General features: G+C 50.9%; 1 protein-coding gene across 2 annotated transcripts in view; it reads left to right on the top strand.

Annotated features, from left to right (window-relative positions):
• Positions 1 to 25,691, top strand: part of MGLL (monoglyceride lipase) — a 113,851-nt gene that overhangs the window by 67,077 nt on the left and 21,083 nt on the right. For both annotated transcript variants that reach the window (XM_045904205.3, XM_045904207.3), the window contains 2 exons: positions 13,937 to 14,073; positions 15,403 to 15,513. In XM_045904205.3, the coding sequence (XP_045760161.1) occupies positions 13,937 to 14,073; positions 15,403 to 15,513 (248 nt within the window). The remainder of the gene's footprint in view (positions 1 to 13,936; positions 14,074 to 15,402; positions 15,514 to 25,691) is intronic.

Here is a 25,691-nt window from a genome sequence, read left to right as displayed (position 1 = left end):
AAAGATCTGGGTGAAAGGTCTAGTATTTCTGGATGATTTTGGTTAACCCAGAATTTGTTGGTGAGGCAGAAGATGAACAGGAGAATGGCCCCCACAGGCATGACACGTAGGAGGTGATTGCTAGTCCCAGAGTGGGAACCAGCCTCCCTCAGCTCTCCAAAACCGAGTCGTCATCCTACAGCATGATGCAAAAGAGAATCCTCTTGCTAGACGACAAGAACCTTAGTTATGACACTTTTTGTCATTCTGTTTTCTCTTATTTATACAGTGGAGAGTGGGATGTTTTCAAATAAACCCTCTAAACATGAAATCCTGAAAATGTATTATTTCTAAAATGCCACACCGTTAACAGCCTTTTAGCTGGTTACATTATAAAGCATGTTGTAACAGCTAAAAAAAAAAAAAAAAAAAAAAAAAAAAAATCTGAGCCAAAATGTGTTTCCATAGCCCATATGCTGAATTTTGGCATCTTTATACCTTTTTCAAGCTGTTGTCAATTAGTAAAGAAATTAATTTCTGTCTTTATGTCCTTTGTAAAGTTGAGCGTGTACTTGGATGCTGCAGAGAGCTAGAATGGAAGGCTGTTTCCTTTGGTGGAAGGTAACTCAGCGTGCTGGGGGCTGGGGGCACAAAAGCATGCTGTTCCCAGTGACCCTGCAAGGAAGCCTGGGCCAGCAGCAAACACAAGAGGAAGAAATGGCTTTTGTTGAGGGAAACAAACTGTTTTTCAGACCAACAAGCTGTGATCTTGGACTTTTTGCCAAATGCATGTTTTGTAAAAAGAGAAAGAGCAGGAGACAGAAGCAGAATCTGGTCACACGTTCTTTGCCCTGACGCCTCCTCACCGGGATCGCATCGCCTCTGTGGTTCCTTGGCCCTAGGACTTTGAGTCCTGCTTTGTTCCCACACTCTGCTCTTGGAACCTAAGAAGGATGTTTTTAGCATGAGCGACATGTGTAGGCTGATGACCGAACATGTTTTGGTTTTTTTCCTTTGGTGGCAGCTAATGGACATATGGCCTTTAGCTTCAGGATGCAGTTCCTTTACTTTTAATTTGTCACTGGTCTTCCATTCTTACACTTTGGTAGATGCCATTGCTAATGAGGCTTCTGCTATTGGATGTCACAGGAGCACAGAAAGCAAGCCAGACCTGCACTGGAAAATGGGCTTTGAAACCATGATCTCTAAAGTGGGAAGGAAAGCTAGGGGTGCAGGAATTGTCGTTCCAGTAAAGCACTGAGGTAAGCACTGGAAGCAGACAGCACAGTCCAGGGAAATCTGCTGGAACTGGAAGACTGTGGCTTGCTGGTGTAGGCGGCCTCTAGCTGGATTTCTGTCATCTCACATTTGGTTACATTAGATATGGCTGCCTGCCCCAGAGCTTCCAAATGAGTCAACCCTGCACCTGGATGATTTTATGAACCATTGTTTGGGTCACATTTATATTCTAAGTTCACTCCCCACCAAAAGTGGAGAAAAGAAAAAAACATGACTTGAACTCCATGTTCTTCAGCTTTCCCTGGGGTTCTTGCCTGGAAACAAAGTGAGTTTTCCACTTCCCATATAATAAAGACACAGCTCCCTGTGCAGACAAGGATGTGATGAAACTCACATTTCCATACTTTGCCGGGGGCGACGAAAACTTTCCATTTGGAAAGCATTTTTGGTTCTACTAATGGGGACTCCCCCAAATAGTCATATCTTTTGATCCAGAAACCCCATCATGGCAAGTTAATCCTAACAAGTCTATAAACATCTGTAACAAGATGTTCATCCCAGTGTTATTTCTAACAGCAAAGATTGAAGGCACTCTCAATGCCTCGCCATTGAAAATAGTTAAGTAAGTCTTGATTTGATCCCCTTGCTGGGATAGCAGGCAGTCAGTAGAAATCACAAGTACAAATTATGTAACAATGTGGGGGAGAGGGGGTATTCATATTATATATTAAATTACAAATCAACTCCAGGCCCCCAGTCCCTAGCCAAGACCAGGCACACAACAGGTATTTAGGAAACATTTATTTGGTTGAAATGAGCTGCTTTTCTGTCTTCCTGCAGCAGCCCTTTTAGAGAAGGTCATGTTGGTTCGCAGGACTGACCTCCTCCCCACCCCACGCCCTAGCGCCCGTGCCTCTGGGGACTGGACGTGGGATAGTGGGCGGTCACTGAGCAAGAGGTCAAATTATGCTCCCTGGCTGTTCTTGCTGGACAGCACATCCTAGGCCACCTCCTCCTAAACATTCTGCGCCTTTGTAAGGCACGCATCCATGGCGGGGGAGGGGGGGGATGGGTGTCCCAGCAGGAGGCCCGTGCCTGACAAAGGGCAGAGTACCTGCATCCCAGGCTGGGAAGAGCCTGAGAAGCCCATGCTAGCCTGTCCTGGCCCCGCCGAGGTCGTCGTGTCCAGAGCCTCATGCAAGGCAGGGGGCCTCCCAGGGGCCATAGGGAATAGTATGATTTTGTGGGTTGTTAAAAACATAAGTGGTGAGCTGTTTAGGCAGCATGCCACAATTTGAGGTTTTTCTCCCAGCGACGTGTCCCAGAGGTCTTCCCAGATGAGCTCACATGGTTCATGTTGGCAAGCAATTGAAATGAGACTGAACTTTAATAATGCTCATTTCTGGTTGGCTGGGGGCAGGAGAGGTTTGTCGTTTTCTGTTCGTTTTTTTGTGTAGTTTCTTATTTCTGCAGCCAATACTTACTGATCACTTCCTCTGTGTCCAGAACTGACCTTTACACAGATGATCTCTGTTAATCTTACCAACAATCCAAGTCGGGTAGGGCTATTATTATCTGCACATTGCAGTTCCAAGAAGTTGAAAACCTTACTAGAATGAAGCCAGATTTGACCCAAGGAAGTCTAACCCCAGAGTTGCCCCCGCTAACCCCACACTCGGTGGCTACCTCAGTGCTTGTCTGGTTTTTCCCAGACAGCTGCCTTGAACGTGTATTACTCTAAGTTTAACTGATACATGTGGCTGGTGGCTAGCATACGGGACAGAGCAGGCATTCTAGCACCTTCCTGTAGTCACACTGCCCGATGGCACAAAGGGCCGTGGTGTCCCGCAGCCAGGATGGCTGGGGGATGCTCACCCCCCAGAGGGGCTGGGCCGGCAGCTGCAGGACCAGGCTCTATCCCTCTGTGTTGGGAGATCGGTGTGCCCAAGTGGTGAGGGTGGGCAGAGAGGGCCAGATGGCCAGTCTCTAACCTCTTCACAGGCAGGGCCAGCAGGGATCAGGGGCACAAGTGAGCAGGACCCTTAGGATCCTGGCAGGTGGCTTCTGCCCAAGGCCTCCCTTTGCCTCGTCCCTTATTCTGACAAGACTGGTTGGTGGGGGAATGCCTGAGGCCGGATTCCGGAGCCCCCAGCCTCCACCCCTCCACCATTATCATGTGGGACTCCTACCCCACTTGCTCCTCAGGAAATGGAGACTTGATTCAGGAAACAAAGCTTCCTGGGGTGTGGCTTCCCCCCACATCTGCTTGAGGAATCAACAGGAAAGATCCAAATCGTCGTTCACAAATTTCCAGGAATCACGGGCACTTCTGACATCATTCTCCCTTGCCTATGCCTTGTGCCATATTAGTACATAATTAATGCCAGTTTGGAGGAGCAGAGGACCTCCCTGTATCCTGGAGGTGGTGATGTGTGGGAATCGAAAGTGACACAGCAGATGTCCCAGTGTAAAGAATGCAGGGTGGCTTTGGGTCCAGACCCCATCTTCATAATAACCTAATAGCGACAGTAGGCAGTTATTGAGCACTTACTACTTGTCACACACAGCGCCAACCACCTTACACTCAGGCTCTCACTTAATGCTCACAGCGCCCCATGGAATGGGCTTTGTGAGTGCCCCTTACTCCAGGAGAGGAAGCTGAGCCTTTGGAGGCGAGGTCGCCTGCCCCAGGTCACATGGAGGCAGCGCTGACTCCAGCCCTCCACCCTTAACCCCGGTCCGCTAGTGCCTGGCACTCTCTGGCTTTTGCCTCCTCGTCTTTACGCTGGATGGTGATCCTCAAGTTAGAGTTGTTATCACCAACCGGAGGAATCACAGGCCCGGGAGGCTGGCAAAGGCATAGGCGTATAATAAAAGCTTAACAAATGAGTCTCTTTTCTTTTTGCCTTCGTAACATCTTATGTGTGCATCTTGAATTTGCACCTCATTTACTTTGTGCGGCTGAGAACATGCTGGCCCGCCTCTTGCCTTCTCTGAAAGCTGGGACCCTGACCTCAGCTGGTCGTGGGTGTTTGCATCTCTCCAAGGCTTTCAGTAAGCTCCGCTTTGTATATGTTAAAAGTATAGCATCTCACATCATGGAGAAATGAATCTGCACTTGTTTTAAAGCAATCCACTTTACCATGTGCATACCTCTTTGTTTTTTCAAAGTAGCCCTTGGTCGAGTTGCCACAGCAGCTGAACTTGGGTTGCAGCAGCGTTTCTACGTTTTTGTCATGTTTACCCTACTCTAAGCTCCAGGCAGCTGAAGAGCATCACATGGGGACCTCTGGAACTGGGAGGAGGACATGACAAATCTAATATTTTGGAACGGGAAAAGGGGTCTGTTACATGTTAAATCTGGGGAATTTTAGTTTGCAGGAAATTGAGCTGAAAGTTTATTTAATGCTTCATCTCTAAGAAAGCCATGCTTGTCCTGAGGATGCAGGCCAGCTGTCCTCCATCTCTTTGGACAGCTGGACAAGAGGAAATCCTTGTAAGTGTGAGAAATGCAGGTTAGATGTGCAGAAGAACGGTGGTGCAGAAGAGTGCTGAGCCCCAAGACAGTTCACGAGTTTTCTCATCTGGAACTGGAGTAGGGCCAGGAGGGTGACAGCTAGCATGCGCCAAGGGCCTGCTGTATGCCCAGTAGGTTATACTATTTCATTTATCCCCCCAACCACTTCAGGAGATGGGTACATGGCTTACCAATTTTGCACTTGGGCAAGTAATCAAAGTAACTACCATCTTAAACTGTGTGTTTCTTTCCCTCGCTTTGTTATTTTATGCTTCTATCACATAGGTACGGCACTCAAAAAATACATTGTTTGCTTTTGCTTGGGTGGTTTTTGGTTTTTTGGGGGTTTTTTTTTAGCTTTTATAGAAAACGGCTGAACTGCACACTTAAGCTGTCTTCGATGACTTGCTTTTGTTCACTTTATATTTTCTTGCTAAGGTTCATCCATGTTGCTGCATGTAGCTTTAGCTTATTCATCTGACTGTAGAGTGATCCCTTTTGCTACAAGATGTCCATCTCTGGCTATGATAACAGGCTGCTACAGTCATATGCCTGTCTCCTGGGGGGGCGCACAAGAATTTCTCTTGGGCGTATTTATACCGGGGGTGGAATTGTTGGGTTGTAAAGTATGGAATTTCAACCCTACGAGATGCCAAAATGTTTTCCGAAGGGGCTGTACCGGTTTCTCTCCTTCCTATAACATATATGAGTTAGTGATCACATTGGACTTAGAGGCGGGGGCCTCATGAGGGCCTTCACCTTGCTCCCAGCAGTGTCTGTTACACTCTGGTGCTTAGCCGCAGTGGATTCTCCCTCTGGGTTTGAGGAGCTGTGACGCCCAGTTCTGGCTCCTGCTGATGCAGCCCCATGATTCTCAAGGCCAGAGGCTCCACGATGATCCTCTCTCTGGTTGGCTTGACCACACATCCTGTAAGGGTCCCCCCACCCAGCCTGGTGCTTGCTGACCTCCAGGGGGTTGGCCAGGAGTGCAGGGCCGATACCCTAATTGCGGTGGGAGGAGGTGCCTGTCCTCTTACCGGTGGATCTTCCCAGGGAGACCAAAGCCTCGGCTCTGAGTTAGCTCCACGCCCCTCCCAGGGCTGCCTTGCCCATGGGAGGAGAGCTCCCCTGGAAAATCTGGAACAGACGAACTCACGAGCTGCTGTGCATAAATAGGACAGCACTAGCCAATTGCGCCCTGGATCTCTGTGGGAATTGGGGAGCTGAGCCAAAGCCCAAACCAGCGCCCTTCTCCTTGTGCTTTCATCTCTTCACAGCGTTGGTTTCTTTGGACAGGTTGGACAGCATGATTTCCTAACATGAAAGAAAAAGGAGGAAAAAAAAAAAAGTGCCTGAAGCAAATTTTGATTGCCTTGTCAGTAAGGGCGGGCCCAAGGCTGTCCTTCCAGAACAGCTGGTTTCTGAGCATGCCCCGAGCCAGTGTGTTCTACCACACTTGCCGCAGTAAACGCCTACCTCTGGCCCACGACATCCGAAACTATACATCTAAGAGGCTCGTTGCATTTGTTCTCTGGCTTAGCAATCTAATAGGTTCCTCGAGGGCAGGGGATGTTATGGTTCTTATTTCCAGCCTCCTTCCTTTCCATGTTTACAGCAGAGCAGGTGCTGCTGATAGAATAGCAACAAGGCATGCATTTGTGGCCAAAATAAACGAACGCTGGTCTTAAAAAAAAAAAAAAAAAAATTCTGTGGGAATTGGGGAGCTGAGCCAAAGCCCAAACCAGCGCCCTTCTCCTTGTGCTTTCATCTCTTCACAGCGTTGGTTTCTTTGGCAGGCCAGCTGTGTGGCCCGTGGGGAAGGCAGCTACCTTGGAGGGCGGGGAGGCACCTCCAAAGGAGCAGAGGTGAGAAACAAGGAGAGCTTTTGGCTTGTCCAGAAGCCCTCACAGGGGTTAGGAGCTAGGAAAACCGAAGCCATGGGCCCCCGCCGCAGACCCCTCACCGGAGATTCCAGACGCTGCTCTCACAGGGCAGATGGCCAAGTTGGGACCTGGGCACCCTGAGGTCTCGTGGAAACCGTGTCATCATTCTAGACTCGCCTCACTGACCTGTGCCTTTCAGAAGCCAGGGGAACTGGCCTGATGTTAACACCTGTATTCACAGGCCTGCCTTTTCAATAACACAAGCCCCATCTCTTCCCTGCTGGTAAAGGTAAGATGTGCCTTACTAGCTCCACTACCCTAAGGCTTCCTGTGGACGTCACAGCTTCTGTGGGTCTCTTGGTGTGCAGGGAAAGTAGATGCTGCTGCTGCAGGCCAGCCTCTGATGCGGGCTGCCCTCCTCCATGTGGGGGCCTAGCGGGTGGAGGCAGAGCCAGAGACCAGGGCCAGGACCTCGGCCAGGACTATGTGTCCTTCTTCATTGAGCAAAGTCTCTGGTTCGCTGTCTCTTCCGTCCACCCCACCCTGGGGGCCTCACCCCACCCTGATGACTCCCTCCCTCCAGCCAGAGATGAAGCTTCCCCTCCTCACTCCTGGCAGCCAGAGCAAAGGCCACATCTGCTGAACCTCCCAGGGACGGGTCACACCTTTGAACACAGGGCGCTCATAGACATGAGGTCTTCCGTAAATGTCTGGTGCCGTTTGCTGTGGTTACTGTAGATGTCTCTGCCCAGCCTCCATGTTCCCACTGTACCCCACTCTCAAATGCTTGGGAAGGCTCTCTACAGATGCTTCCCGGGGCCCCCGTGTTTGCACATCCACATGCAGTAAAGAGCTCAGCCACTTGGCGAGTGCGACCTGCCCCGGGTGAGAGCGGCTGATGGGCCGCTCCCAGCACTTGCCTCCGGTGTGAGCAGCTCCCGGCACAAGCCTGGAGGGAAGGTGCCGGCTGTGTGTGCTCGCCGCAGGTTCTTTACCCTATGAGGAAGGGCTTCTCTTTTTGTTCTACCAGCTTCCGAGCCTCCCGCTTCCTGCCCACGTTTCCCAAAGAGCCGTGACATTTGTGAAAGCACTGGATGTGGAGTCTGGACCCCGAATCACCGCGGGGCCGAGCTCCATCCAGTCTGCCTGAGGGTCCCTTTCCTCTGCTAGAAAATGGGGCACTGGAACCCTAATTCACAGAGTCGTGAGGATCAGATGGACTAAACCCTGGGAAAGGGGCTTTGTAAATTATCAACTGCCACTCAAGTATCGGGCATTGTTATTCCCACTTTGTGAACCCTTACTCTCTCTTCCCTTACTTCAGGCTGTATGTTACCAGCGCTTTTTTTCTATAAGAAAATGAATACTAAGTAGGACTGGTTCCCTAATAAAAGGCAAGTGGGGTGTTCATTTCTTTCTATTCTAACATTAACAGGATTATCAGCCTTCTGGATACTTCCCAGCGATCTCTTTTGCACATAATAGTAGCGTGGAAAATAGAAAGATTATGTATGAGACAAAGAGAGACTGGGATTATTTAACCATTCAACAGAGAATTACTAAGTGCTTTTTTTTTTTTTTTTTTTTTTTTTTTGAGAGAGAGAGAATGAGAAACAGAGAGCATGAGAGGGAGGAGGGTCAGAGGGAGAAGCAGACTCCCTGCCGAGCAGGGAGCCCGATGCGGGACTCGATCCAGGGACTCCAGGATCATGACCTGAGCCGAAGGCAGTCACTTAACCAACTGAGCCACCCAGGCGCCCACTAAGTGCTTATTTTTCATCAAATACAGTGCTAGATGTTTAAGACTACCTAAGACTTGTTTTAATCAGGTATGGTGAGACACACAGACACAGAAATGACTGTCATGAAATAAGAATTAATTATATGCACAGAGCCCTAGAAACAGAAGATGTGGCTCCAGGGTCATCAGGAGGCAGAGAGAGTGAGGGGGAAACGTGGAACCAGGTGAGGCAGGGCAAGCAGGTGTAAGATTGACTAGTTTGAATAATTTCAGCATGCTCTGGGGCTCGGGGCTGTCCCTCCTTATCCGGTACCTGGCTCTGGGCTGCTTAGGGCAGGGGGTTAGTGCCCTGGAGTGCGAGCGCCATAGAGGAGGGGTGCTGGGGCTCTGGAGTGGTCAGTTACATATGGAAGCCTAGCTCACAGGTAAGTTCTTTCCCATCTCTAGAAATTGGTGAACGCTGGGAGGGGCAGTCTCTCTAGGGTCAGATGTTAAAGCGTCAAAATAGAGAAAATAAAAAATAATAAAAAATAAAATAATAGTACATAGAGGTAAACAAAACTCAAAGTACGTGGGATCAAGATCTGTGGCGCAGGGTTCTTTAAAAAGATACAAGGGAAAGAAGAATCTGAGTTGCATGTGCAAACTGTTGCTCAGGAGGCTCCGTCTACATGGTGGGAAAGGAAATGTATCACGTCCACTGTAGCCGGAGTCCTGGAGTTAAATCTCTTTGATGTGTGGCCATTATGGAAATACTGCCTATAATTCATTTCAACAGGCATTAATCAAGCACCTACCCTCTGCCAGGTCTGTGCACAGAGCCCTGAGGCAAGTGCAGATGAGTAAAATGGGATCCTTGCTCGCCAGGACAGCCTGGTGAATATGGGGTACATGCGCACTGAACTTCCTCCTTAGTTCGTGTCCATAGCAGACATCACTAATCATGCACAGCACTCTCTTCTGCCCAGTCCAGCCAGACTCGCCTTAGAATCCTCCACTGCACAGTACAGTGGGGGGGAGGGGGCACTCATTGAAGCTTTTGTCTGTCACCCTGGCTCCAGGGATCCTCAGGGCATGGGGGAGGGATGGTGCTGGAGGAGAGAAAGAAGGGAAAGTCTCATCAACTCACGTGTGACAAAGACAAGCAGTGCTTTGGGGGAAGGGAAAAATCACACCTGCGTCCAGGGGATCACAGCTGACTTCATGGAAGTGATAGGATTGGTGCCTGGTCTTAAAGGGCTTTGCTCCTGGCCTGGCGCAGGAATGAGGGCTCCGCCGCAGAGGGGCTGGCTGTTCCCGGAGAGGCGCGAGGCAGGAGGTATGGGTGTGCTCTGAGGAACAGTGAGCAGGGGGGTATCAGTGGGGCTATAGGAATGTTTCTCTTGAGGCAGAGGGACGTGTTGGAGCCTTTAATGGAAGCCCCGAATCCTGGGCTGGAATGTGCAGACCGAGTTCTGGAAAGTGGGGGACGTCTGGCCACTGCAGGATCAGAGCAGCTTCCAGAAGCAGAGCAGGGCAGTGCAGAGCCAGTTAGAGCTGGGAGAGCTTGCGGTGGGCAGGGAGGCTAGTCAGGAGGCCGTGGCTGGTGAAACCCAGAAGGGGCCTCCCCCTCCCCCGCGCAAGCGACCGATTCAGGAGGCTGTGCCTCTGGAAATCCAGAAGGAATCGGGGATTAGCTAGCTGTAGGGATAGAATTAAAGTCAAAGACAACAGTGCTGTTTGGGCCTGAATGATTTGGAAAGACGATGGGGCTATGGAGCACCATGTGGAAGCCAGGAGGAGAGCCGGTCTGCAAGCAGTTTTAGGAGCCACGGGACAATCGGAAATCTTTCGGACCAGGAGCTGGCAAGATGGATCTGCAGCTCTGGAAAGAGCCAGGAGCCAGAGACTGTGTAGCTAGGAGACATCTACACTCGGAGGAGAGCCAGAGAATGGGAGCCACGGACAGGAACAAGGGTGAGCTGGGGGAGTGCCCGGGGCCTCCTGCATGTAATCTGTAGAAAGGATAGGCAGATACTGTAATGCTTAATAACAGGAGCTAACTCCCAAATAAGCGGACTGAGCAGAAGTCCAGAAATAGACTAGATTCGAGTGAAAATGGGAACTGTCGCATATGACAAGGATGACCTCACAATTCAGTGAAGTAATGAAGGACTTTTTCAGGACTTTTGTTAAGACAATTAAGACCCATCTGCATTTTGCAACTCAATAGAAGTGATGGTTGCACAATATTGTCAGTGTCCTTCAGGCCACTGAGCTGGATGCTTCGAAGCGATGCATATAGTTTATATATAAGCGATGCATGTACATGTTACCACAAAAAAAAGAAATGAAACCATACAAGAACTCACAATGTATGACTGACGACACCCTTTAGAACCCTGAAGTGGAGAAAGCCTTTATAACCAAGAATCAAAATTCAGAAGCCGGGGCACCTGGGTGGCTCAGTTGTTGGTCGTCTGCCTTCGGCTCGGGTCATGATCTCAGGGTCCTGGGATCGAGTCCCGCATCGGGCTCCCTGCTCGGCGGGAAGCCTGCTTCTCCTTCTCCCACTCCCCCTGCTTATGTTCCCTCTCTCTCTGTGCCTCTCTCTGTCAAATAAATAAATAAATAAATAAAAATTAAAAAAAAAATCAGAAGCCATAAAAAGAAAGGATTTATTATTTGGCTATTTAAAAATAAGAATCGCCTGCACAGCTAAACACAACATAAATGAAGTTAAAGGACAAAAGACCAACTAATATAGAAGAAGCTCTTAAATATCAAGACAAAATGCAAGACAGAAAAAAATAAGCAAAGACATGAATTCTCAGTTCACCACAAAAGAAATACAGCTGGTTCTTGAAGAATGAGATGTTCAAACTATGCTTTCTCCCCTATCTTATGGGTAAAAACCCAAACGCCAGTCGACACGCTTTGTTGGTAAGGCTGAGAGAGACGGCCTTCTCCCATACCTGGGTGATCAAGTCAAGACCAGATATCCCACGTGGAGGGGAATTTGGCAGAAACTACCTAAGTGAGAGGGGCACATACCTTTCAACCAAGCAATCGGCATCTAGACATTACCCCGAGGGCACCCCTTCACCAAGGTGAATTAGAACACCCCCAGGCTATTTATTATAGCCAGCTGTTTAATAAACAAGAGATTGGCTAGCACACAATTTTCAACGAGAGACTGCTTGCAGAAACTTCCATTCACTCACGCAAAGGGATACCACGCATTGCAACGTATTTTTGCAAAAAAGAAATGCTTCGAGAGAAAACCAGAAAATAATTAAAATGGTTAACTATAGGGAGCAAGAGAGGAGAGGTAGAGTAGGTAGGCATAGAAGTAAGACTTCAGGGGTGCCTGGGTGGCTCAGTCGTTAGGCGTCTGCCTTCGGCTCAGGTCATGATCCCAGGGTCCTGGGATCGAGCCCCACATTGGGCTCCCTGCTTGGGCGGGAAGCCTGCTTCTCCCTCTCCCACTCCCCCTGCTTGTGTTCCCTCTCTCGCTGTGTCTCTCTCTGTCAAATAAATAAATAAAATCTTAAAAAAAAAAAAAAGAAGACTTCATTGGATGAATCTTTTTATAAATTTCTAACTGTTGTACCAGGTCAATGTGTATCTATTCAGAAAAGAAAACTGAAAACCAAAACTTATAGCTGGAAACAAATTTATTTTGAAATTAATAAATCCAATTATATATCAAATTAGTAACATAAGCACACAGAGGAAATAATTATGACATATTTGCAATAACTTGAACTTTAAACACAAGACTCTGGCATATCATTACTGAACTATATTCTAGGGATAGGGGGCAGGGAGAACTGGGAATTATTGTGGAATGGGTGTATCAGGCCGCTCTAGCTGCCGTGACAAAGCACCATAGATGGGGCAGCTTGTACAACAGACATTTATTTTCTCGAACATCTGGAGGCTGGAAGCCCAAGATTGAGGTTTCGGCAGGGCTGGTTTCTTCCGAGTCCTCTCTCCTTGGCTTGCAGATGGCTACCTTCTGTGTCCTCACGTGGTCTTTCCCCTGTGCACATGCCCTTGATATCCCTGTGTCCTAATCTCCTCCGCCTATAAGGACAGCAGTGGGATAGGGTTAAGACCCACCAGAATGGCCTCATTTTAATTAAATCACTTCTTTGAGGGCCCTATCTCCAAATGCAGTCCCATTCTGAGCTACAGGGTCTCGGACTTCAACGTAAGAATTTGGGGGTGGTTGGGGACACAATTCAGACCATAACAAGGAGTATGGAGTTTCAGTTCGGGAAAGTTCTGGACGTGGATGGTGGTGGTTAACAGCACAGCACCGTGAATGTACTCAATGCTGAAAAGTAGTTGAGATGGTAAATTTGGTGTTATGTATATTTTACCACAATAGAAAAATAAAAATAAATTTAAGGAGGGAAAAAAACCCTCAGGGGTCGAGGGAGCAGAGGGTGCCATTGAGAAGGTGACAGCTGGTGGGCACCGGGCACCATGTGACGGTCAGAGAGGTGGCAGGGCGGGGGCGGGGCGCATGGCGGGCAGCAGGATAGTAGGAAACTGGAGCTTGCCCTCTGCCCAACGACCTGAATTTGAGGTGCGGGCAGCCTGTCAGTTCTAGGCAGTAAATCCTTACCCTTTCTATCTGTGAAATGAGTGTTGCCATCATTATTCCCGTGACATCTCCCCCCCCCCACACACACACACCGCAGAGGTGGCAGGAAGAGTTTGGGCAGACACCCTGGCTGCGTGGCCCCTCTTCTCTGGGAGCTCTTTCTTTTTTGTGATTTTCAAACAGTCGCGTGAGCTGCTTGCAGCCTGAATAAGGAAGCTGCAGCCGCCAGCACACTGTTTCTATAGTGACTGATGTCCTTCAGAAAGGGAAAACGTGGAGAGACCCTAAGAAAAGAACAAGGGGAAATGAACAGCACAGAAATGCAACAGATTATAAAATCCAGGAGGAATACGCTGTGACCTAGTTTTAACACAGCTTCGTTGAGACTTCTGGCAAACACACTTGACTATTTTATCTCATTGTGTGTTTGTCAGATTGTCATCACTGAAAGCTGTAAAGTGAGGTGACAGGATGCAACACTGTACCTGGTGAAAGGCAAAAAAAAAAAAACCCCAAAAAACCCAAACAAACAAACAAACAAAAAGAAATACAACCGTGAGGATTAAGGAGCTGGGAAAACCCCCAGAAAATTCTGAGTCCTGTCAATTTCACTCCCGGCCACTTGGTAGAAAATCAGGCCTGGTGAGACTCTGTGCACCTGTCCTTTCTTCCTTGGAAACAGCCACAAGGAAAGCATCCTGGCTGCGTGGACAGGCTTTGCAACGTTTACATCCTGGCTTACCACTTCCCGGCTGTGTGGTCTTGGGCAAGCTCCTTAACCAGTCTGTGCTTCGACTTCCGAAGCTGTAAAACGGGAAGAGAATTCCCACGAGGGACAGTGGTTGGAAAGAGAGGATTCCATGGGATGATACATTCGGGTCCTCAGTCAAGAGTGGCGGGTAACTGCGGCGGGGAAACCACTGAGCTTGCGTAGCAGACGGCCTCCCGGTAACTGAAGGTCTCTCATCTCCCGTCCCTTCCAGTTGGCCACGGACAGAGCGAAGGAGACAGGATGGTAGTGTCTGACTTCCAAGTTTTCATCAGGGACGTGTTACAGCATGTGGATACCATGCAGAAAAACTACCCAGGGCTTCCTGTCTTCCTTCTGGGCCACTCCATGGTAAGTAGACCACCGAAGACCCTGCCCAAATCAAGCCCGGTCCCAGCCTCACTGTGGGTAGGAGGCGTGAGAACCCCGTGATGAAGGAGAGGGGCTCCCCACCCCATCTGCTCTCTGCCTTGCTGACACCCCCCCCACTGCGTGCCCTGCACTTGGAGTTCCCGGGCACTTTAGTGCTCGAGACAAGCCAGGTTCAGCGTCCTGGAGACAGCCCCAGAGGGGGCTTCCCGTCGGGGCCCAAGGCACCAGGAGGCTGCCTGCCTGTCCTTCCTGAGGACCTCCGGTGCAGGGCCTCTTAGGAAACCAATCTTTTTTTTTTAAGTTCTGTTAGCCCCTCGGTGCCATTTCATAGTGAGGCTCCCAAGGGCACTTCTCCCCGCAGAGCCATTTCTCAGAGTGGGGATGGCTTTCAGTCAGCGAGAAGCCCAGGGAAAGTGCCCAAACCCTGGGTGCTTGCTCCCGCTTGTACAGTACAAATGGGAACTGGGGGTATAGTCTCTCCCAGGGAAACAATTCCTTAAAAGTCATTCAAAATCTTTTCCACCTTTTAAATGTATACGATACCCTAAGAATCAACCAAGTGTAATCTTTAAATCCTCGACCTGCAAATTGGTGGCACATCTACCCCCGGACAGCCTGACAGGTTGGCTGGCAGAGAATTTTGAACTGATGAAATGTGAAGGTGGGGTGCAGCGGGGGACTTTTCACTCTGGGGCAGGGCTTCCGCCCCCTTTATCGCAGCCTGTCTTGCTTCCTGTGTTTCTCTTACCTGCCCGGCCTCTGTAAGCCTTTGTGATTTCAACACCGGCTTCCAACGACCCTCAGCTTCAGGCCCCCAATCAAGGCCTCATGCTTCTAGCACCATCCATGCTCACTAAGTATTTTTCTTGGAACCGAAATTTCTGGGACATTGACCGAACCAGGGGGAAAAAAAAAAAAAAGTAGAGTGATCTCTTCTTATAATCCGATTACAAAAACAAAAATCTCATATTAAGGCTGACGGAATGGATGCATTGGGGGTCTGCCAGCTTTTGGCTTGAAATGAAGTAGGAATGTGTTGTTTAACTTGCAGCCCACAAGCAGGAACCTTATTTATATCTCTCTGAAATGTTTGCTCTTGGAAAACCCAGAGAAAAAAAAAAACATGTGTAATAAAATAATTGCAGATCCAGTTTATCCAACATTCCATGGTGTCTATTCCAAGGTAGACCTCCCCAGGGCTCCGGGCCAGGCCTGCAGCTCGGAGGAGTGCGTTGATGGTGCCTATTAGAAATACGTGTGCTGGCAGAAGCCGGCACCCAGCAACCCTGGCCTGTTTTTGCTTTGCAGGGAGGTGCCATCGCTATCCTCACGGCCGTGGAGAGGCCAAGCCACTTCTCCGGCATGGTCCTCATTTCGCCTTTGGTTCTTGCCAGTCCTGAGTCTGCAACAACTTTCAAGGTAAACGGACTTCCGGTTCTGGGCGAGTCCTGCAGTGCCTGGGACCTGGGGTGTCCACCAGGACATCCTTTTATAGCTAGAGTCTGGGGGAAAGGGTCAAAGTCCGTTTTTGGACTTTCATGCATTACTGTGTGAAGGTTTGGACAAATATCAAACATTGTTGCCACTGGGGTTCCATAATTTCTAAAGTCAGGTGTGTTTTGTTCCTTAGAGATGAAAGAAGAATGATTTCCTGTCTGTGCATGTTTTATTGGTGGAGGTTAAACAGGGAAAAGGTGACACGGGTTAGGAATCCAGCAAAATAACCTTTGTTAACAATCTGTGTTCAGGGTTGGGCTGATTTTCATTGAATGTTTGCCAACTTGAACCAAAAGTGCCCAGGGAGTGGAACTGCAGGCAATTTCTAACGGTGACATAGGGGCGAAATCACGGCAGCTCTGCTCTGCTCTGGCCCAGAGCACTTTTCCCTCTGACTCTAGGGATGCATCCCCTTGTTTTAGCCATCATTTTGTTGTCCCGGTTATACTGGTAGGCAGTGGCATGCGTGTCCATCCTCTTGGCTCTGGGACTTCGAGCTCCTTGGACACGGCAAATGAGCACAGGTATGAACTACAATGAGCCTACTTGTACGTGGATTTCATAGTGCTGTAAATATATTTTCTCTTCCTTATGATTTTCTTTCTCTCTTTTTTAAATGATTTTATTTATTTGACAGAGAGAGAGCGCACGCACAAGCAAGGGGGAGGGGCAGAGGGAGAGGGAGAAGCAGGCTCCCCGCCGAGCAGGGAGTCTGATGCAGGGCTGGATCCCAGGACCCTGGGATCATGACCTGAGCCAAAGGCAGACGCTTAACTGACTGAGCCACCCAAGGCGCCCCTCCTTATGATTTTCTTAATAACTATTTCTTTAGTTTATTTTATCGTAAGAATATAATGTATGATGCGTACAACAAACAAAATATGTGTTAACCAACTGTTTATATTCTCAGTAAGGTTTCCAGTCAACAGTAGGCTATTAGTAGTTGGGTTTGGGGGGGGAGTCAACGTTATATATGGTTTTCAACTGGGCGGGGGTTCGGCACCCCTAGCCCTCGAATTGTTCAAGGGTCAGCTGTACTACCTAGGAGCAGAACAGGTGCTTTCTCTCTGAGAAAGGAGATGAAAGCATGGCATCACAGGACTGCTTGTTGTGAACGTGGGTTGTGAATGCTAGGGACCCATCCTTTAGGCGCATGGGGTTTAAGAGAGTGCATAACTGAATGAGAGTGGAGAATTCCAACCCCATGGATCCCCAGGGAAAGGTTAATCTTATGCCAATGCCAGGTGGGGCTGCTGTCTGAGCCAGTTGTCAGGACTCTCAAAGGACTCAAAGGGTGAGGTGGGGGTCATGGGGCCATGGGGAACTGGGTAGCCATCAGCCCACGGCTTACCCCCCTTTCCCTGGCCTCACCGTCACACGACGGCAGGACATTTAAATAATTGCCTTAGCTCTGATGCTTCCAGTATTCTCCTGAGGACCCAAATAGGGGAGCATAGGACAGGGAATGAAACCTTATAAAAATGTCTTCGAAGTGTTTCCTCCAGCCCACGCCAGAGATGGGTGGGCAGGTCCTGTGTAGAGGCTTTCCTTTAGATAGAGAGATGTCACCAATTTGAAATGGAGACAGGCTGAGCAAGAGAGAAACCCAGAAGTACCTGATAGTTTAACCAGAGAACAATGATTTACTTAATTTGCAGAAGCATAGAAATACTAGCTTCTTTGAATTTTACCCCATTTGAAGGCAAATCACCACTGACTTATTGAAATCAAGTATCATTAGTAAATTTCAGGGCTGTGTGGGAGGACAGATGATGAAACCAGAACCATAGGTAATGCACAGACGGGCTACTTCATAGTCATTGACATGTGCAAGAGGATGCGTGACCTCCTGGACGGCTCCCATCATGACTGTGATTATATAGCATGAGGCCAAATCACTCAAATCGAGGGTTCTTTTCCAAGTAGAACAAGCAAGACCAGGGTCACAGCGGAGAGGGGAATTCTCATGGCACCCATGTGCTCTGATTCAGGAAGATTTACTCAGTTCAGTGAGCACCAAGCATGTGCCCAGCTTTCCTGTGTGTTATCGCCCTCGGGAGAGGCTGTGCCCTTGTTTTGTGAATGGGAACACTGAGGCTTGCTCAGGACGAGTGACTCGCGAGGATCACACAACTTGAGTGATTGATCTGAATCCAGGGCTGTCTGCTCTCCATCTAGGATGTTTCCCCACAGAAGATAGGTATTTTCTGCCATGGGCATTCTCCGTTAGAGACCAGCCAGCGACCGTGGGGCTTTCCAGATAAAATGCACAAGGGGGTCATGGCAGCAGGGCCCAGAGCTGGGCCACAAGGCTCCGCCTCAGAGTCGCTAGCAGAAGTGGAACTTGCAGGCGAGGCTGCCAGCGTGACCTCCCGGAGCCCTGCGCTAATAGATCACCTTGTCAAATCAGGAACCAGCCATCCCTGGGGGTGCGGGTCTCCTCTTGTTAACCAAGACAGATTGGATTTCCTGTTGCCCCCAGACCTGAGGACACATCCTCCCCACCATGAAATCTGTTGCTGCCCCTGGGTCTTGGGCGATTTTGACTGACAGAGTCTCTGATTCATTTGCCTCCCCGCCCCCGGCTGACTTGATTACCCTGCGCACATCTAGTCTCGCGTGACAGCCTTCCTGAAAGTGTCTCATAGAACCTTGTGTAAAATTTAAACATCATTAGAATAGTACATTCGCAGAGTTCAAACTCTGAAAGATGAAGAGGGGATAGACAGCAGGCAGTCTCTCTGCCCAGTGGAGGCGGGGCCCGAGTCTCCATCCACTGGGACGCATGGGCGCGCTCCATTTGTTCCTGTGTTTTACACAAACGAGAGTACCCTCTCTGTGCTTTCCGCTGACCTTGTTTTTTTGGCTGGCTTGTTCGTTTTTGTGGATTTGGCTTTAATTTGGCTGTTTTACTCTTGTGGCTCCTTCAGGATTATCAGGAATAGTTCATCCCATCAGGATTAACAGGAATAGTTCAGGATAGGTCCTGGATTAGGTGAGGTCTCCGTGACAGACCTCCGAGATGGACGGCTTTCCAGAGACCAACCCCACCTGAGAGAGTGGAGATGGAGGAGGGGGCCTTCCCGGGGCCAAGCGACAGAGCACAAAGCCGAGTCCTGGCCTCGTGCCTCCTCTCCCGGAGCTCAGCCCGTGGACTGTACCAACGATTTGTTTCATGGCAACAAACTCCTGCTGGAGAGATTCCCCAAATCATCAAAGTGGGCAGCAATGAGGCACCCGAGTCTTTGAGTATAGACAGGCACGTGGAAGGGGACAGCCCCCACCCCCTGGAATGTGGGAACACCGATCCCCCTGCCAGACCGCACCGCCCCACACACACCCTGCCAGACCTGCACACATCTGGTCTTACCTCCATGCTCTTTTTTCAACAAGCTGGGGTATATTTAGCCTGGAGAACAGACAAGGAGGACAGAGGCTTCTGGCCCCCAAAACACTGTCTGTGTAATTAGAATGTGATTGCACAAGGGAAGGGACAGCAGGAGATTTGGAAACAGTATCCAGTGTATCAGAACAAGCCTCAGCTGCTTATGAGGCCATTTCCTGGGGATTATCTCCATGTCCCACACCCTGCAGGCAGCAGGGCTAGAGTCATTCCCGGGGAACAGAGGAGAAACCCTTGGCTGCCCAGCTAGTAGGATGTGTGAGTTAGACTTGGGTGTCCTCACTTGGCCTTGCCCTGGGCTAGCCTGCAGGACTTGGGGACAGGTTGCAGAGCCACTCACTTTTCCAGGCGGGGGTGATGAGGAACACCCGAATTCCCCCTGGGCAGTGCCTGGGGTCAGGGCAGGGGCTCAGCCTGCCAGGAGGGTAATCTTCTAAATGATCTTCTTTGCCCCTTGCCTGGAGGTTGTCCCCTGGGATCCAGGGTCAGGGATGCAGGAGCCTGCCCAGCACTTCCAGATGCTTCCACTCCCCATCAACCTGGCCCTCGGTGCATGACCCTCCCCATCTCAGTTCCTTTCCACCACCACCCAGTAAGGAGAGAAAGTCATTCCCAATTCACAGAAGAGAACATGAGGCCAGTTGTCTTGCTCAAGGTCAGCGTGTGCCCCAGCCCTGGCCGGCGAGCAAGGCAGGATGCTCCCTTTCACCCCAAAGCATGCCTGCCGTCAGCTTTGCTTGACTTGAGCGCATTCTCATGTTTGTAGTCACTGGGCTCCAGAAGGCCCTGGGGACAATCTGGGGGCTGGGGGCGGAGGGGAAACAGGAGGCAGCAGGGGAAATTGCCACTCTTTCACACTTGCTGTAAAGTTAGAATTGGGGACCAGGACTTAAACTACTGTCCTGAACTGGCCCGTGAATCTGGCAGCTGTGATGTGCCTGGGGCCGGGGTGGGGGGGGGGTGTTACCTCTGTCCTGCAGGTGCCTGCCCCGTCGGAGCTGGGGGGTTCAGACTTCTAGACGCTTGGCATTCAAGGAACGAGTCGTCTCTCCAACACATCTTTGGGGAGCCCCTGCGATGCGTCAGGCACGGGGCAGACAGCAGGGAGCGCCGGCTGCCTCCTCCCCAGCTCTGCTTACGGGAAAGGCACAAGGCACTTTCTAGTCCCAGCTGGCCTGAGGGTGCATTCCTCCGCCACCAACAAATTCTGGGCTGACCCTTGCACGGATGTCACTCTCATAGAAGGCCTGGCGTTCTGGCCCTCTTTCGCACCAGTCAGCTTGCCGGAGCCACTTTTGAAGATAGCGATTATAATTCCCTCCCTCATGTCAAGTCTTTCAGTGGCAGAGGCTTAAAAATGATCTTAGGGAGCCATTAAAACCTTTTGGATCAATAGAGGCATTTGTGCAAGTCACTAGTATTTAAAGTGATGGGCGCCGCACTTCATCCAGGAACGCCCCAAGGGCATGTCAAGGGCCGGTGACACACTCTAGTCCCTTGCTCATGGGGAGGTGGGCCTCACTTCTGGGAGAGTTGTCCTTTTTTGGGGGTGCAATAGTTTGGGGTTCTGTCTGTGACCGTGACGTTTGTTGCAAAGCTGCAGGTCACACTTTTCCTGAAACCTTCACTCTGAAAAACATCAGCAGGTGCTCTCTCTTCAGTCAGCCAAGGAGTATTTTTGAGTTTCTCCTGGGGCCAGAAGCCAGAAGGGCAGTTAGGGAGGAGCTCTCTGGGAACCAGGTCTCAGGTAACCTCTCCAGCAACGCTTCGAGGTCTGTTTCATTGTCCCCATTTGAGAGATGAAGAAACTGAGGACCATAGACCTTCTTGGTGATTCAGAACCAGAGTTTGAATCCAAATTTGCCTGGCTCTCAGTCTTCTCTTTCTGGGGCTGGGGGCTGGCAACTTTGGGCCCATTAGCTGTAGGTCTTTGCCCCCAAATTATCCTCCGGTGGTAAGACCTGGGGTCCCTGCTGAGTCAGCACCACTGGGTGGCACAAACCTGACTTAGCCTGAGGGGGTCATGATTTGTGGGGGAGATCGCACCTCAAGGGGGGCTGTCCGGGGTCGCCCCTTCCCGGAGCTAGACCTGAGGCTCTCTCCACACTCCTGCAGGATTATCTGAAAAGACTGAAGGAACTGGCGACGAGGTTATTCTCTTCGATTCCAACTTCTTTATGGGTGAGCAGCACCCCTCCCTAGTACCTCTGCTGGCTTCTTTTACCTTCCCTTGGAGGTAGATGGGGGGCTCTCCCGGCTGGTGGGCATCATGGTGGGACGCAGCGGCAGCCACCTAGGAGCCTGAACAAAATGGATCCTCAGAGTGTGGGCTCTGTCAGGCCCTTTCCAGCCCCTCTCTTTCCTTACTACATGGCCCTTCCTTACTTCATGCCCCCTTCTCAGCCCTTCTGGCTCTCTGCATCACACCAATCAACCTGCTGCCCCTGCTCGGTTCATTTTGCCCTGCCTCACCCTTTCCTCCCCCGTTAGCCTTTAGGCTAAAAGAATAAACAACCCCTGAAAGAACAGCAGGGAAAGGGAGTATCTTTTGCAACTGTTCCAAGCATCCTGCCCCTGCAACCTTCTTGGATTTTTTTGTGGGGAAGAGGCTAATCACCTAATTCTTTTTTTTTTTTTTTTAAGCCACATTATTGTCATCAAAAGATTTGCCTTTACCCAGTTGCGTCTTGTTAGAAATGTGGTGTGAAACTGACCGTGCAGCTTTAGAAAAAGGGCTGAGGGTCAGGGCCGTCCAAACAGTTTTATCGTGGCTCCTTCAAAAGGGCAGCATGCCCTTCAGAGATATCTGTGTGCCACCCCCAACCCTGTCCAAACCATGATGGGACAGGAGCACTTTCTCTGCTCTGACTGAACGCTGGAATCACCCAGGGAGCTTAAAAAAAAAAACAAACCTATTGACGCCAGGGCCCCACCTCAGACTAATTCCATCAGAACCTTTCAGGGTGGGTCCTGGGAAGAGGCATTTGTGATGGCCGCCCATCAACCTTCACAGCCCACAAGAATGCCCTGGGGTCCGGTGACAATGCAGCCCTTGATCCAATAGGCCAGAGTCCCCAGGAGCTGCGGTGCTGCGGGTGCTCCTGGTCCAAGGACCACACTTAGAGCAGGGAGGCCACGGACTATCAGGAAGGCAGAGGGCCGGGTGGGGGTGCCGTGCCCACCGCCAGTGTGCTCACTGGATGGAAGGACCAGAAGGTTCCAACAACAGTGCTGTCTTCCTGGGAAGGCAGGGTGCCACAAATCGCTTCAAGGGAATCCCTGAAGTCAAGAAGTCTCCCTCACAATTTTCCCTCCGTAGGCCTGTGCCGTGAATGGTGTGTCGGGCCTCTCCACGGACTCTCCCTGGTGCAAACTCACACCCAGGGTTTAGCAATCTCTTAGCACCAAGACCCTTCTGTTCTCGGGGTGACGTCGGGCAGAGTTGAGTGCCAAGGCATAACCAGGCTGAAGAGAGAGAAGGCCACAGTGTCTCAGCCTGCCTTCCTGGAGGTCTGCCCCCTCATCTGTGTTGGTGACCGAGTCACTGACTCTTGTTGCTCGGGCACTGGAGTCGTCCTGTCGTGAGCTGGTCCTTTTCGGCGCATTCGCCCATCCTGGACGCACCAGTGCCGGCCCCCTTGTGGGAGTAAGAGTAGCTGCCGCCCCGTGAGTCCTTGTGGGGGGCACACAGCCAGTCACATCCAGGCCGCCACCGGCCACCTCCCGTCCTGAGCCCCGTGTGCCCTTGCCCTGGCTCCTCCTACTTGTTCTTTGGGGAAAAGGCCTTTGGCAGCTGTGGGAGGGAGCAGTCTCCCCACCGCTTGGCCCACTGGACTCGGAAGGGGGAGGCACGGCCACCGACTGATCTGCCCGTAACTGGTTAGTCTCCTTCAGAGACCAGACCCTGCCATTGTTCATTTGGGGATTTTTGTTTGTTTTGTTGTGTTTTGTTTTGTTTTTAAGATTTTATTTATTTATTTGAGAGAGAGCACGAGTGTGGTAAAGGGGAGGAGAGGGCGGGGCAGAGGGAGAGAGAGAAGCAGACCCCCCTTTGAGTAGGGAGCCCGACCTGGGGCTCAATCCCAGGACCCCGGGATCATGACCTGAGCTGAAGGCAGACGCTTAACTGACTGAGCCACCCAGGCACCCCGGGCATTGTTCATTTTGTACAAAGGAAATACTTCTCCAGAAACGGCCCTCCTCTTTTATTTTTCCTCCAAGACTCTTTTCCTAAAAGCTTCCTTTAGCTGCAGAAAGCTCCTCTGTTAAGAGAAAGTGAAGTGTTCTCTTGGAGAGAGGACAGTACTCCTCTCCAGCAGGTGAAGTCCTTCCTGGCCCTCTGGTCCCCTCCCTCAGCCCTATTAATCCAGAGCAAGGGCAGTGCGAGCCACCGCGCTGCCTTTTCTGGTCCTTGTCAAACCTAAACCGTCAGCATCTTCTCCTGGAAATGGGGGTCTTGGCAACTTTGGGGCATAAATGTTTTGGTTTAAGAAGCACCAATGGCAGGAGCATAGATTCAAAGATGAAGGTAAGTCTGTCTCCTCACCACTGGCCTGCCCCTGTGGGCTGGGGCCGCGCAGAATCAGGTGATGGCCACAAACATAAATTGTTGGCAAACAAGGAATCAGGTGGTGGGCTTAAGGCGCTGGCATGGATGCTGTGTGGGCTCCCTCCTTCACTTCTCTGTCGGCCAGCGGGGCTGCGGAGCTCATAGGCCATCTAATCTGGGAATGGGTAGGAAACTGAAGGGTAGAAAAACAGCGGTGTCCTCAAGCAGACTGGGCCAGACCAGACGGGCACACAGGCCAAACGTGTCTGGTGATTCCGAGGCATGGCAGGGCCACACACGGTCAACCGTCCGCCCTCAGGCCCGGTGAGGGAGCCGTGGCAAGAGTCACTGAGGACGGCAAGAGGTCTAGAAGCCCGTTGTGCAAGCTTTGGGCTACACATTAAGTTCTTCCCTAACAATGTCGCCCTTGGGCCAGTCCCACTGGAAGAAACAAGTCCCACAGAGGCCGCGCTCCCGATGCCGTCAGAGCCCAGTGGGGGCCACAGGGCACAGCGCTTTAGCTCCCCACCATGTGTGGCAATGCGCACCTCATCTGCTATATTTTCTCTTCATTTAAACTTTTTCTTTAACCTTTAAAAGCACAGATCCCAGCTCAGGTTCCCAGAGGAACCTCCAATTCCTGGAGTTCATAGACCTTTGGAAGCACCCAAACCCTTTCCTTTGTCAGCGCTGCCCGAACTCCGAGCCGTCCCGGTCCTGTGCTCGTCTGTGGGGCTGGCCCACGACCCCGCCTTGACTCGATCCCACCCCACAGGTCCTGTCCATCCCATGAGGCCGCAGACTGTGTGGCCGAGTCCAGGCCCTTCCCCAGTGCTCCAAGTTGGATTCCCTTCTATTTCTATGCTAGACGTCACAAGTCAGCTTAGGACTTGGCGTGGTGCCTGGCCCGTCGACGGCAGCGAGTTGACGTGCATGGGGTTTGCTGGCTTGGACCGCAGGGCGTGGGGTGCAGGGAGCAAGGCTGGTCTTCAAGGCAGGGAGCTCCCATCCTTGCCTGAAGCATGAAGAGCTGACCATGTAGATCTCAGAGTGGCTTGATGCACCTGTGTTCCTTCAGGAGCAAAGTGCTTTTTTCTTCTCTGCCTGATCCCTGGCCTGGTCCCTGGCCTGATCTCCCTGTCTGAGAGACAGTGGTGTGAGGTGACATCCTGTTTGTACAGCCCGAGGACACAGGACATTTTATAGCTCTGAGTGCCAAGGGGGTTGGTGGGGGGGCGTACAGCAATGTCTCTGCAGAGAGCCTCAGTGGCCGCCGTGTGTGGTCATCCACAGGAAAGTGGAGGCCCCCACTTACACTCATACGGAGAGAGAGTGAGCAAGGCCAGTGGCATGAGAGGAAAGCGCAGTCTCGCCCAGACCCTTGCCCCCGTTCAGAAACGGCCGGGCCCCGTTTCCTTGTCTGTTCAATGAGGATGAACCCCCACCTCACGGCATCTGTGTCAAGATAAAAAGACCGGGCGCCTACAGCTCTATGCCACACACCAAAGATTGTCACTTGGTAGATGTTAGTGCCCTCGCCCCCTCCGAGGGTACCGAGGGGACATCACCTCTCACTCTCAGCTCTGTGATGTGCGCCTTCCACACAGACCGAGAATTCACCACTTGCCATCTTCCATGTGATTCTAATTTCAGCGTGTCACAGCTCACTCGTAAAATAGCATCTCTCACCCCTGAGTGTCTGTGCCCAGTGCAGAAACGAGAACAGCCCCCCTCTGCAGGCAAAAGTGTGAGATCCAGGCTCACACTGTTCCTGGGCAAACACCAGATCCTGCTGGAGAGACGGGGTGGGGAGACGAGGCTTGTTCCTGCATCGGGCTCAAGTTCAAGGAGCATGGATTAAGTACCTACTGTGTGCCAGCTTACAGAGTGGCCCTCAGGGGGAGTGCCAAAGTCCCCACTGGCAGCTAAGGAAACAGAGGCTCCACTATGTTCAGATCTTGTGCCCAAGTGCTCACGATTGCACAGCCAGGGATCAGATCAGGTCTCTTTCCCTCTGCCACACATCTCCTGATCAGACTGGTGACTATTTCTGTTTCCCTCCAAGAGAAACCAAGGCAATCCACAGATTCTTTCCGATCAAAGCAGGCTCCTCTGGGGTCTTCCGAGCTCCCCCACTTCACAGGTGAT

This window comes from Mirounga angustirostris, unplaced genomic scaffold (assembly GCF_029215605.1).
Source record: "Mirounga angustirostris isolate CCGP_5_RB_7025 unplaced genomic scaffold, mMirAng1.0.hap1 SCAF_1, whole genome shotgun sequence".
Lineage (NCBI taxonomy): Eukaryota > Metazoa > Chordata > Mammalia > Carnivora > Phocidae > Mirounga > Mirounga angustirostris.
This window is presented reverse-complemented; position numbering and strand designations above follow the sequence as displayed.